The 13,862-nt window shown below is 34.9% G+C and overlaps 2 protein-coding genes across 3 annotated transcripts; one reads left to right on the top strand and one right to left on the bottom strand.

Annotated features, from left to right (window-relative positions):
• The first annotated feature begins 2,693 nt into the window (after window positions 1–2,693).
• LOC120491158 (free fatty acid receptor 2) lies at window positions 2,694–5,601 on the top strand. Its single transcript, XM_039688796.2, has 2 exons — window positions 2,694–2,900; window positions 3,387–5,601. The coding sequence occupies exon 2, from the start codon at window positions 3,405–3,407 to the stop codon at window positions 4,317–4,319; it is 915 nt and encodes a 304-aa protein (XP_039544730.2). The 5' UTR covers window positions 2,694–2,900; window positions 3,387–3,404; the 3' UTR covers window positions 4,320–5,601.
• Window positions 5,602–6,211: 610 nt separating this feature from the next.
• lim2.5 (lens intrinsic membrane protein 2.5) lies at window positions 6,212–13,792 on the bottom strand. 2 transcript variants are annotated; one of them, XM_089118186.1, is made up of 6 exons: window positions 13,139–13,792; window positions 11,673–11,812; window positions 9,503–9,699; window positions 7,940–8,089; window positions 6,593–6,727; window positions 6,228–6,516 (listed from the first exon to the last, which is right to left on the bottom strand). In XM_089118186.1, the coding sequence occupies exons 2-6, from the start codon at window positions 11,765–11,767 to the stop codon at window positions 6,455–6,457; spliced, it is 639 nt and encodes a 212-aa protein (XP_088974312.1). In that variant the 5' UTR covers window positions 11,768–11,812; window positions 13,139–13,792; the 3' UTR covers window positions 6,228–6,454. The 2 variants fall into 2 exon arrangements, with proteins under 2 accessions (XP_039544661.1, XP_088974312.1); XM_039688727.2 differs by lacking the exon at window positions 11,673–11,812 and having other exon boundaries at window positions 6,212–6,516.
• Between the last annotated feature and the right edge of the window lie 70 nt (window positions 13,793–13,862).

Raw genomic sequence — 13,862 nt, 5'->3', positions numbered from 1 at the left:
CCGTGCATAGAGCCCATTCTGGAATTTTCCACCAACGGATTTCAAGCGCATTTTGCGCATGCGTATGTTTTGAATTTAGGCTTTGTTCAGTAAACACGATTGACTGAGTGCATCAAATGTTCGTTGAATATCAATTTTTAATTTTACGTTAATGGGCTATATGCACGCATAAGTTCCGCATTTGACGTAAGGATGCTCGTCCATTTCCGGTTGTGTAGATTAAAGCGGAGGAGAACCGAGGAAAACGGGATTATGGCAGAGTCTTCAAAATTTACTGTCCTCCCGTCTTTGAAACGAAACGTACACACGTTTAGATGTAATTTTATATATAGTTATATTTATTTAATATAATTTTAAAAAGAAGCATAAACACAACGAGGGGTGTCTGTTTTATCTGTTTTTGTGACTAACGTTTCTTTATTATAACCATGGAGTATAAAATTCAATATAAATTCTCGGTATTGCATTGGACTCTATGATCGGCGGAAGTTATCGAGCATCCCTAATGCTTCACCGGAAATACCGCCGTGCATAGAGCCCATTCTGGAATTTTCCACCAACGGATTTCAAGCGCATTTTGCGCATGCGTATGTTTTGAATTTAGGCTTTGTTCAGTAAACACGATTGACTGAGTGCATCAAATGTTCGTTGAATATCAATTTTTAATTTTACGTTAATGGGCTATATGCACGCATAAGTTCCGCATTTGACGTAAGGATGCTCGTCCATTTCCGGTTGTGTAGATTTAAGCGGAGGAGAACCGAGGAAAACGGGATTATGGCAGAGTCTTCAAAATTTACTGTCCTCCCGTCTTTGAAACGAAACGTACACACGTTTAGATGTAATTTTATATATAGTTATATTTATTTAATATAATTTTAAAAAGAAGCATAAACACAACGAGGGGTGTCTGTTTTATCTGTTTTTGTGACTAACGTTTCTTTATTATAACCATGGAGTATAAAATTCAATATAAATTCTCGGTATTGCATTGGACTCTATGATCGGCGGAAGTTATCGAGCATCCCTAATGCTTCACCGGAAATACCGCCGTGCATAGAGCCCATGATCAATGGACGACAATGCCTTTTTTGCATGGTGATAATTAGGCCTAAGTCAAAATTATTTTTACCGTGCAGGAAATTACACCCTCCTAAACATGCTTTGGTCTGTGTAAAGGCTAGACTGATGATGTTAAAGATAGTTAAAAATAGATTGTTTTGACACCTTTTATGAACGTGGCAGGTCTTGCAGCATCACATAATCATTTCTGATGGAAAATACACCCACTCGAACTCACACCCCAACACCAAGATCTTGCATTTGGAAATAATCAAACATATGAGCATAAATATAGCATAAAATACAGAAATTATTATAATTACTTGAAAACAGGAATATAACAATTAATAATGATATAAATAAATTATATCAATGAGAACTAAAGATTGATAGGATTAAAAAATGAATGAATAAATAAAAATTAAATAAATTAAACCAATGAGCATACAAATATTTTCACATTCACCAACGTTTTGTGTTTAGTAGCAATGTCAGTTCACAATACTCATCGCTCACAATGTTCATCTAACACATCGGGCCTCCTTCACGATTATCAAAATGTAAAAACATTTTTGCATAAATTGCTGCCACAATTTACAGATGTTTTTATGAGCAACTTACTGTACACTGATATTCATTGTGCTTTTGAGCTGAAGTTTAGTGCCACTTTTGAATACTGTATAATTGTAACAGAAAATAGATCTCAAATCGACCTCATAAACACTGTGTGCAGTTATGAATATCAATCTCATCTTGAGCTTTTTGGACAAGCTTTGAAATTTATATTTATAACATTTGCCTTGAAATGTGCATATAATGTCCCACACAGACATTGTTAACTTCAGCTGTTTATATTTTAATACAAAAACAATAGCATTGATATATGAAACTTTTATGGCCACCTTTCAAACAAGGACAACAACAACAACAAAAAATGCTACCATGATGTGTAATTATTTTTTTGAATAATATATATTTTCACAGTTCAAAATGGAGAATGACATTGTTTGCGTTCCAGTAATATAATGAGATTTCAAGTTTAAAATCTGCTTGATCATGAAGTCACAATTCCAAACACTGAGGTTTAATATAACAACCACAAAGATGCATATCACACAAATACTGGATGATGAAATAGGGGGTTTTGTTTAAAGATAATAACTAAAGTGTTGGTGTCAATAGATAAGTATGGTCTGCCAGGTTTTAGGTCAAAATTAAATGTTGAAATAATGCAAATTAAATCTACTCTATCATTTGTATCTGTACTCTTACTTTATTTTGTGCACCACTTTTCATATGGATCTTTTTGAATATGAAACATCCAGGGCATTTTATATAAAGTTAAGACTGTGTTCAGCCTTTTTTGATCTCATTTTAATAAACAGATGCATTTTCATGGTGAGTACGTGAAAGATAAATAAACTCAACAACATTTGTATGCTCTGTATTGGGAAGACCAAAATATTTATACTTTCAGTTTTGCAAGCGTTTACAAAAAAAAATCGCTTTTTAAAATCACTTTTTATGTTATTTTTGTAATCTAACAATATAATGCCTGTTAGTGATGTTTGCATGTTGACTTCCTGAATTGAGGTGCAATATGAATTTTGCATTTTAGTTAAACTTTAGCTGCATGTGTCTGCTGTAATACACCTACAGTCACGTAACTTTACACCTACAACCTTACACGACCACATACACTTACAGTCACGTAAGCTCGTATAGATACAGATCTGCTCTTAATCATCCTGTGCTGGGAACTCTGCTCAATCTGACCGCTCTCAAGGGACGTCTATTTGATCAAACTCTACCTAAGACCAGGGAAGCAAACTTTTGTGGTAAGTACAGGGTGTAACTCAGTTTTTATATTAGTGACGATAAAATGTATTTAAAATAAATATACCTCTCAAAAATGTAATTTGTAGAAGTCTGAATGCCATAACTTGAAAAGATCAAGCACAGGAAAAAAGTAAATATTAAAATGACATTTGGTTTTGTTATAGAATGACTTTCTGGCATTTTTAAGTGTGACTTGCATGTTTGAATATATTTTTAGGGCACTGTTAAAAAAGCTAAATAAATAGCCTAAATAAATAATAAATCCAAGTATATTTATTAGGTAACAAAACCAAGGGGCATGGTTTATTTTATTATTATTTTTGGTGATGCAACTTCTCCTGTGCATGATTATGCATTTCCTGTGCATGATCATAGTGCCCTAAAAACATGAAAGTCACTTTTAAAAATGTCTGAAAGTTGAAGTTTAAGTACCTATAAATGTTGCATTTTAACTCTCATATAATGTCAATCTTGCTATTTTTCAGAGTCCTTTCACATGCAAAATGACAAATCAATGGGTCATTTTGTCAGTCTACATTGTGACGTTTCTGATCGGCTTGCCGGCCAATCTCCTGGCCATATGCACGTTCATAAAAAAACTCTGTGACAAACCCAGTCCGAATGACATCCTCCTCCTCAACCTGACGGTGTCCGACTTGGTCTTCCTTTTCTTTCTGCCCTTCAAGATGCATGAAGCTGCCACAGGAATGCACTGGTACTTACCCCAGAGCCTGTGCTCAATCACATCCTTCTTCTTTTTCACCACCATTTACACCAGCTCCCTGTTGCTCATGGCTATAGCCGTGGATCGCTACTTAGGACTGGCCTTTCCGTTCAAATACAGACTCATGCGAAGGCCTCTTTACGCCTGGGTTGGCAGCGTCTTAATCTGGCTGATCAGTGCCGGTCATTGCACCATCGTATTCATCATTGTCCATATGCCAGATCAGAACCGCGCTGAACCCAAAACCGTCTGCTATGAGAACTTCACCGACCAGCAAAAGAAGGTCTTGTTACCAGTTCGTCTAGAGTTTTTTGTGGTTATTTACATGCTACCGCTCTTAGTTTGCATATTCTGCTATGTGAACTGCATCTGTATCTTGTATAGCAGGCCTCACATCGCCAAAGTGAAAAAGCAAAGGGCCATTGGGATGGCGTTGTGCACGCTGACCATCTTTTTACTCTGTTTTCTGCCCTATAATATGTCCCATCTGGTGGGTTTCAGCAGCAACAAAAGCCCGACGTGGAGGTACTACACACTCCTGCCCAGCACGCTCAACACATGCCTCGACCCATTCGTCTTCTACTTCTCATCCTCCACTTTCCGTCAAAGTGCTATGATCGCTTTACTCAAGAAATGGTGTTTTAGGCATAAGGAGGATAAGTCTGAAACTGAACTGAAGATTATTTCAAAATGAACTGCTTTTGCACCCGAATGTCACTATTATGTCTTGACCCTGAACCGCAATGTAAAAAAAAAAAATCTAGCATTTCAAGATTAAAGTCGAAATGTTTCGAGATTAAAGTCGAAATGTTTCGAGATTAAAGTCGAAATGTTTTGAGATTAAAGTCGAAATGTTTCGAGATTAAAGTCGAAATGTTTCGAGATTAAAGTCGAAAACTTTTGAGATTGAAGTCGAAAACTTTTGAGATTGAAGTCGAAAACTTTTGAGATTGAAGTCGAAAACTTTTGAGATTGAAGTCGAAAACTTTTGAGATTAAAGTCGAAAACTTTTGAGATTAAAGTCGAAAACTTTTGTGATTGAAGTTGAAAACTTTTGAGATTAAAGTCGAAAACGTTTGAGATTGAAGTCGAAAACTTTTGAGATTGAAGTCGAAAACTTTTGAGTTTGAAGTCGAAAACTTTTGAGATTGAAGTCGAAAACTTTTGAGATTGAAGTCGAAAACTTTTGAGATTGAAGTCGAAAACTTTTGAGATTAAAGTCGAAAACTTTTGTGATTGAAGTCGAAAACTTTTGAGATTAAAGTCGAAAACTTTTGAGATTAAAGTCGAAAACTTTTGAGGTTGAAGCCGAAAACTTTTGAGTTTGAAGTCGAAAACTTTTGAGATTGAAGTCGAAAACTTTTGAGTTTGAAGTCGAAAACTTTTGAGATTGAAGTCGAAAACTTTTGAGATTGAAGTCGAAAACTTTTGAGATTAAAGTCGAAAACTTTTGTGATTGAAGTCGAAAACTTTTGAGATTAAAGTCGAAAACTTTTGATATTGAAGTCGAAAACTTTTGAGATTAAAGTCGAAAACTTTTGAGATTAAAGTCGAAAACTTTTGAGATTGAAGTCGAAAACTTTTGAGATTAAAGTCGAAAACTTTTGAGATTGAAGTCGAAAACTTTTGAGATTGAAGTCGAAAACTTTTGAGATTGAAGTCGAAAACTTTTGAGATTCGGGACTTTTTCAATGGTCTGTAGTAGACCATTGAAAAAGTTTGTAAGATTTTGAATGGAAAGGAAACGTGCATATTTTGTAGAGTTTTGTTGTCGTTTTATGAGTGCTGGGTAAAATTGTATGTAAGTTTGAGTTTTATGTCTGTATTGTAATATATGCGAAACTTTTTTGTGCTGCCATTTTGGCCAGGATATCTCAATGGGACTATCCTGGTAAAATAAAGAAATAAAAAAATAATGTTTTCGAAAGAAGTCTCTTCTGCTCACTAATGCAACATTTTTTTAATCCAAAAATACAGTAAAACAGTTAATAATGTGAAATATTTTTACAATATTTACAATTTCGTTAATAAAACTGCTTTACAAGTTTACGTATATAGTAAAGTGTCATTTATTCCTGTAATCCAAGCATCATTACTCTAGTCATCAGTGTCACATGATCCTTCAGAAATAACTCTAATGTGATGATTTGGTGCTCAAGAAACATTTCTTATTGTCATGCTGCTATTTTTGTGGAAACTGTGATACACTGTTTTTTCTGGATTCTTTGATGAATAGAACCGATTCCAAAGAACATAATTTATTTGAATTTATTTTTTTTTGTAACATTATATGTTTTTACGGACATTTTTGATAAATTAAACGCATAAAGCAGTGTATTTTATCCTCAAATCAACTAAGGTAGATCTGTACCCATAGTAAAGAAATGAATTAGGAGACCAAATAGTTTCTTCTTAATAAAAGAGCACAATGATATGCGTCTCCTCTATTTCAGAAAAGTTTCACAAACTGATCTAACATTTGCTATGTTGGGCTGTATAACCTTTATTTAAACATCCAAAGTCTGTCTTGGTGAACGCTCCTTTTCTAGTTTAATTTGTCAGTGAATAAACAGAATGAGTTCAAATGATGAGAATAGTCTGAGATTTTATTGGAAATTTTGTCTCTGCATGAACAATGATTCGGATTTGTTCTGGGTTGCATGAACTATTTTTAAGCTCAAATGTGCATAACTGGGATTGAGACTAAAGAAATCCTGCGGGACAACCAGAAGGATCTTTCAGGCAACTTTTGTTGGGTTTTTAACTGGGATCAGATAACCAAACGCCTGTATATATTCATGTTTAGACAGTGTTTGCTTCTGTTTTGTTTTAGCGAGTTCCAGCCACTCTTCGGCATTCGTGCATCTTGTAGGCACACATGTAAAATATACCTGCAAAACAAAACACACACGTTCCATGAGACCAACAGCACATGTTGGATATCAGACTAAAAAAATCATTACTGACCTGCAAAAAAGGTCATTAGCAGAGCGACCCAGCCCAGAATGTAGGACCATGAGAAACGCCAATCACCAAAGCGCTTCCCGAGGAAGTTCACCGTCACGCCGGTGTAGATTGCCATCGCGAGCAGAACAAAAAGTGCTGGAGGAGAAATGAATGAGACAGAGCGGTTTAGATGACTTACAAGGCAAATCAAAAATTATTTTTTGTTTTTAAAAAATTAGTTTTACTAGTGGATGCAGGACACTATAATTCATTTTTGTAAGTGAGGAGCGCAAAATAAAGTAAACTGTGACATATTATACCCCAAAATTCTTCATACAGTAACTACCAGTAAAATTTGGGACCAAAAATTATTCAGACTCTTTGACCTGAACATGTTTTGCTTCAGTGTTTTTTTCTTTACTACCCGAAGTGATTAAATTAGGGCTGTGCAAAAATTAATTGCGATTAATCGCATCCAAAATAAAAGTCTGTGTTTACATAATATATTTGTGTGGGCTGTATATAATTATTTTGTATATATAAATACCTATGCATGCATGTATATATTTAAGAATTATTTGCGCTTAAATTCTGTATATATATATAAATGCATAATCTATATTATATAAAAAAAAATCTTATATATGAATAACACATTTTCTTAAATATATACATGTATGTGTGTGTATTTATATATACAAAATAATTATATACAGCACACACAAATATATTATGTAAATACAGACTTTTATTTTGGATGCGATTAATTGCAATTAATTTTTGCACAGCCCTAGATTAAATTAAAATAAATTAAATTCTGTATCAAAATTTAGGCAAAAGTCAAGACAAGTATTTTGTTTAGGTATGGTTTGAAGGGAATTACAAACCTGCACACATACTGTATATTCAAACACATAACTATAGAAATTCTTAATGTGCATGTGAACACCATCAGCGTTTATCATCACAGGTTCACATTTAAAGTTTGTTTAGAGAGAACAGTGTCGTATTAGCGGCCCCTAATTTAATAACAAATGATAATTTCGACGGAAGTGAATTAATCAAAACTAATTTTAGCTGGAAATAACATTATTCAAGAACCGCTATAAAACCAAACCAATCTCTGTTACTTTAAATTAAATGTTTATCTCTGTAAAGCTGCTTTTGTTTCAGAAAAACTTGACTTGACAGAACCAGTGAAATATCGACTGATCTGATAACTCTGACTTCTTGTCATATTTTATTACCATTATAGAGAATAAACTGGGATAATGTGAGAAATGTTGAAGGTGTCTGAATATATTTTGGCTTGACTGTATGTCAGCTCACACTAGTCGGCCCATGTGTCACTAGAAGGGAAAGACTTACTGGAAATAAAAAACATGATCCCTGCAGCAAAGGAACGGTTGAATCGCTCAAAGGCGGAGAAGTGAGCGAAGGAGAGGATGCCTGCGATGATTCCCGCGAAACACGAGATCGCCGAGAGGATCATGAAGGCCCGGGTTGCGTTCCAGTAAGCTGAAATGAGAGAGATGGACACAGTAGCTTCGACTGATGGAGAAACATGGACTTTTCCCACAATGTTTTGCAATGAACTTCCTAAAGTTGGGGAAACTGCAAATGGAAGATGGAATAATAATAATAATGTTTTAGTAATAGTTTGTTTAGTCCACCTTACTTAAATTTTTCTATTAAAGTCCCCCTGTGGTGAAAATCCAGCTTTTAATGATGCTTATATGTGTGTGGTGTTTTTAATATGCTTTAAGACACACCATGTGTAAGTTCATAAGTGGACAGCATTGCTGAGTATTTCCTCCTTAAAACTGCAGTGAACCAAAGACGGACTCAAAAACACGGTTTGGTGTTTCTGACGTCACAAACGACCTCGTAACCAATCAGATCAATGTATGATCGTCAACCAGTGGATCTCTGAGTGAGTGAGTGAGTGGAGGCGGGGCTCATTTGCAATCGTAATTAGTAATAAAAAAAAACTATTATTACATGAACATTCTTAGATTTAGATTCATACCCCATTTAATTATTCTAAAGAAATAAATATGAAAATGTTCTGAATATTCAAGCATTTCCTGTTTGAAAAATAAATAAATAAATAAATGAATAAATAATAATAGTTCCCATGGACCTTCATGGAAAACCTTAAAGTTTTAGAAAATTATAAATTAAATAGTAATTTTTCAGGCCTGGATATGTCAAATAATAGAAATGTCAAACTAACAGCCAAAATGTTGAGAGTTTTACTCCCCAAATTTTTATATATTAAACTTTTTTTCCAGGCTAGTTTATGTTAAAAAAATATGAATGATGCATCAGAGAATTTTAAAATGGATTTCCAGGCATGGAAACATTATTAAAAAATAGAAATGTCATGGAAAGTTCTATAATGTTACTCTTTACTCTCATATTTTTCAGTGAAATCTCTGCGATATGATTTTCTAGTGATCAGAAATTGCTGAAAAATAAGTTATGAATCAGCAAAAAGGTGTGGGAATGCATGAATAAAGTTCAGCAAAATATGACTATACACATTTATTTGATTAAAAAATACAGTAATAATATTTTTACAATTTAAAAAACCAAATTTCTGTTGTAATATACTTTAGAATGTAATTTATTCCTGTGATCAAAGCTGAATTTACAGCATCATTACTCCAGTCACAGTGTCACATGATCCTTCAGAATTCACTCTAATATGATGCACCCTGAGTTTAAAGTGTTTAAAGTTTAGTGTAAAGTGCTCTGTTCATGACATTTCTCCTTGTCTAGAACCTTAAGGCATAAACTTAAAGGGTTTAGAAATTGAGTTGGGTTATATTGACCCTGAGTGTATGAGAGAGGGGGTCGTGTGTGTTTGGGAAAGACAGTCAGTGACACTATTATGCATGCCTTGAATAAATACAGTCACACACTCACCGATACTGTCGGTCTGTGTGTAGCATTTGCCAGACATGCAGTATCTCCACAGGCCCTGGTGAGCGAAGCTGCCGGACAGTCTGTACTGCATCCAGTAGTCCGTCGCCGTGGAGACCACCAGCAAGATGTTGCCCATGACGGCACAGAACAAACCCCCTCCCATGAAGCTGTACATCCCGAGGAACACTGGAGCTGCGCTGAGAGAGTTAATTACACACACACACACACACACACACACACACACACATGCTCATTATGCAACTTACAAAACCATCAAGAACGTACACTTGCTATATTTCATGCTTACACTCTGAAAAATGCTGGGTTGTTTTAACCCAATTTTGGGTCAAATATGGACAAACCCAGCCATTGGGTTTGGGTTACATTTTTAAATAACATTTTTTAACCCAATGTTTGAGTTTATCCATATTTGACCCAAAATTGGGTTAAAACAACCCAAGATTTTTTAGAGTGTACACTGACTTGACTTGCTTGCATGACTACATGCCAACTAACACTCATTAGAGTGTGAGTAGACTGTGGGTTACACTCTAAAAAATGCTGGGTTGTTTTAACCCAAATTTGGGTCAAATATGGACAAACCCAGACATTGGGTTTGGGTTACATTTTTAAATAAAAATCTTTAACCCAATGTTTGAGTTTGTCCATATTTGACCCAAAATTGGGTTAAAACAACCCAGGATTTTTTAGAGTGTACAGTATACACTGACTTGACTTGCTTGCATGATTACATGCCTCATTATAGGACTGTAGGTTACACTCTAAAAAATGCTGGGTTGTTTTAACCCAAATTTGGGTCAAATATGGACAAACCCAGCCATTGGATTACCATTTTAAACACGTTTAAGTTTTTCCATATTTGATTTTGACCCAAAATTGGGTTAAAACAACCCAGCATTTTTAGAGAGATAAAGTGTAAAGTTAGTAGAATAGGTTATAAAGTAAAGTTACTGATAGTCAGTAGAATATCTGTTGTGGAGCATCAGAATTAAGTGTTTTATAATACTCTAATGACTGATAGTTGACATGGAGTCACTTATAGTTAGTGAATTGACCATCGAAATAAAGTGTTGCACTCAAAAATCCAAAATGGATAATAAATTCTACTGTTAATAAAGAAAAAAACGGCATGTTTTCTATCATTAAGCATTTTTTGAGTTTAAATATGCTTCATTTTCATTAAAATAATGTCACAAAACCAAATAATTAATCAAATAGGCTGCATTTTCTTAAAGATGCTATATGTATTTTTTAGCGGCCTCTATTGGTGATGTTTCAGATTGCAACCAATTTTTCCAAGAGCGCTCGTGCTCGAACACAAGAGCGATCACTTACGGTACACGGACACACTGAGACTTTACACACACCGGAGAAAGCGTCACACAACTCATGTAAACTCCCACTGCAACGCTACTGTTATGAGCTGGACTGAACTAACGCTCCACGCTCAAACATGTGTGTGTTATCTAGCATAAGGCATTTCACTAACTATTGGTGTATCTTTCACAATCAGCAATGTCAACATCGGTGAGTGTATAATATGATAACGAAAACGGTTACAGTAAGAGTGTAGCAGTAAGTAACATTACTGTACTGAACGTGTCTGGAAGTGTGTGTTATACACAATACGATAGTAGCGTTAGACAGTACATCAAATAAAGTTACATATTAAAGCACCGACTTTGTGTTATCCTGGAAAAGTCTTTTGTGTTCATTTCATGTCTCATATATGTTGTAGTTTACCTTGCCGTTTCATTACAGTTTACCGTTATTTCAGCATATATGAAAACTTGTAATTTATGACAATAAAATTAGCGGAGGTCTCTCCATAATTCAAACGCTCTGCTGATGTTGATCCGTGTTTTCATTCGAAAATTTGAAAAATACCCTTTGACTTTATTTATAGAATTTAGAACATTGATAGAATGTTCAGCATTCAAAATGTAACAGTGTTCTGACATCATCACGCTACTTGAACACTGAACTGTCTTGTCTAATATGTGAGTTCACATTGACTGAAATCAAGACTCTCGAGAGACACAACAGCTCTGATTCATTTACACAGAGCCTTAAAACCTAACAAATCATTTTGCGAATATTATCTTCCATGAAATCCAAATGCATTGATCATAGACGTTCAACTCCTCACATCGCCAGATTGATCTCACAGGCTGTACGTGCGTTTCCTGTGTGTTCACAGCCCACGTCAGAGTTTGCACAAGCAAAACAGCATCGGTCATTCATACGTCACAGCGGATGATAGGAAGTAGTTGGACACACAGTGTCAAACTGCAATGCCACAAAACAACATGTAAACAATACACACACACACAAACAGCACAGAAACACAAACATGAGTCAAACTAAATCATTATGACCATCAGGCAGAGTTAGACCCAAAACATGCTCTACTCAAGCACACGTGAAACTCGACAAATATGGTGGAAAAGTTCATTTATATCAGTAATTTTAACTTAAAAGGTGAAACTAATATATTATATAGACTCATTGAGATATTTCAAGCCTTTATTTGTTGTAGTGTTGATGATTACAGATATTAAAACCTTTTCACAATATTCTAATATTGAATTTGGGGTTTTCATAAGCTGTAAGCCATAATCATCAAAATTATAACAAATAAAGGCTTGAAATATCTGTAATGAGTCTATATAATATATTAGTTTCACCTTTTAAGTTGAATTACTGATTAAATCTTAGTTCGATAATGTTCTTAATATAATATATTGTATTTTTAAGGGATTTTATGACACTGCAGTAGATATAATCCATTTATAACCTGTTAACCGCACTTTTTGTGCATAAACCAAAAATTAAACATCCTGTCATAAATCGTGAATGCTTTGGAGAACAGAATTAAGTTTTGTCATAACATGTGACAGATTATTGTTGTGGAAAAAAAAAATTATTAGTTTATTATTATATTTATATTTAATTGTATTATTATAAAATTAAAGTTTATTATTATTAATAATAGAAGTTTAAGTTTATTATTATGAAAAATTTGAAAAAAATAAAATTTTATTTTGGACGCAGTACAAAAAGTTTTCAATGCACCCATTTAACCTTTCTGAATCATGTCCATGATTGTGTGTGTTGCCAAATGAAGTCTAATGAAGTAAAAGATAAAAAACCTAAATATACAATTTGTTAGAAGTGTTATAATGTTTATCTCTAGACAAATTTGGGATGCAAAATGGAAACATCACCTGAAAACACACTTTCTTTTGCAGTAAAACGCAAGTTCTGCACGTGCATGTGAAACGACTGATGGTTATAAACTACCTGGAGACTGAACCTGTGCAAACATCCAAACTCAAGCTCAATGTGCAAAAGCGTTCACAGTAACAAGTCACAAATGCATTTCAATGTGAAACTTGCATGCATTGCATTGCAAACCTCTGCCATTGACATTTAAATTAATAGTCTTCAGGGGTAAAAACATTTCACAGCTAAAAAAATTAATGAATAAATAAATAATGAAACAAAGAAATAATGCAAAAGGCCTGCAAATTGATATTTGTGCAAATATGTGATGGTCAGAAGACCATCGCAAACTCCACAAATTCTCGTCTCAGGTGTCGGAGGGATTCTTACCTGAGATCTTCAGGATAAATGAATGAGAGAGAAAGTGGGATCCCGCAGCGAGCGAAACGTCAAAAGGAGCCGCTAGACCAAACTCCAAAAAGTTATCCTCTCTGCTTTTCTGTCGATGCCGGCAAAATCCTTTAAAACGAGCCACACAGAACAAACGCACTTGAGCTTGATGGAGTCGAGGCACGTGAGCGCTGGGTTTCGGGAAGGCTTTGTGTTGTTGTATCGGCCGTTCTGGAACTGTGATGTGCAGAGGCTTGCAGTCCTGCGGTGCTCAATGCAACATGCTGAAGCCCACACTTTCATTCAGCATCCATGAGCTGCTGCTGGTGACACACACACACACACACACACACCAGACTGGCCCACTACATATGATCATAAACACAACCGAACTTTACCCGCCCTTGAAAATGTATACAACTCCTATTAAAAGCACTAATGCCATGTAGTAAGTGAATAGGAGTGAGTGAGATTTAACAGATGAAACAACTACTGAGCTGAACGATACTCCACAGTGATGAACCCAAAAATAAGGTCAGCTGCATTGGGATAGCAATACCGGATTTTCCCACAGGTTTTGCGAAGTGGGAAAGAGTGTGCTATTCTCCCCGTATGAAAATTTTGTGCTTTTTAATGATAAATTCATCAATATGGTGCAATTGGAGAGTTCAAAATGAAGAGTTTCAACCCATATTCAGTGTGCAAATTGAACAAAGAAAAACTT

The sequence above is a fragment of the Pimephales promelas genome, chromosome 12, assembly GCF_988280905.1.
Source record: "Pimephales promelas chromosome 12, fPimPro1.hap1.1, whole genome shotgun sequence".
NCBI lineage: Eukaryota > Metazoa > Chordata > Actinopteri > Cypriniformes > Leuciscidae > Pimephales > Pimephales promelas.
The sequence above is the reverse complement of the archived record's forward strand: the minus strand, read 5'-3'. Positions and strand labels throughout refer to the sequence as shown.

Bases quoted from the DNA above. Each gene is read 5' to 3' on its own strand.
- lim2.5 (XM_089118186.1), bottom strand. From the start codon at position 11,767: ATGAATGACCGATGCTGTTTTGCTTGTGCAAACTCTGACGTGGGCTGT. The intron at 9,700-11,672 runs GTGAGGAGTTGA...TAACTCTCTCAG, and splicing joins TGTGAGATCAATCTGGCGAT to CGCAGCTCCAGTGTTCCTCG. The intron at 6,728-7,939 runs GTAAGTCTTTCC...TTTCTCCTCCAG, and splicing joins GATCATGTTTTTTATTTCCA to CACTTTTTGTTCTGCTCGCG.
- LOC120491158 (XM_039688796.2), top strand. From the start codon at position 3,405: ATGACAAATCAATGGGTCATTTTGTCAGTCTACATTGTGACGTTTCTG.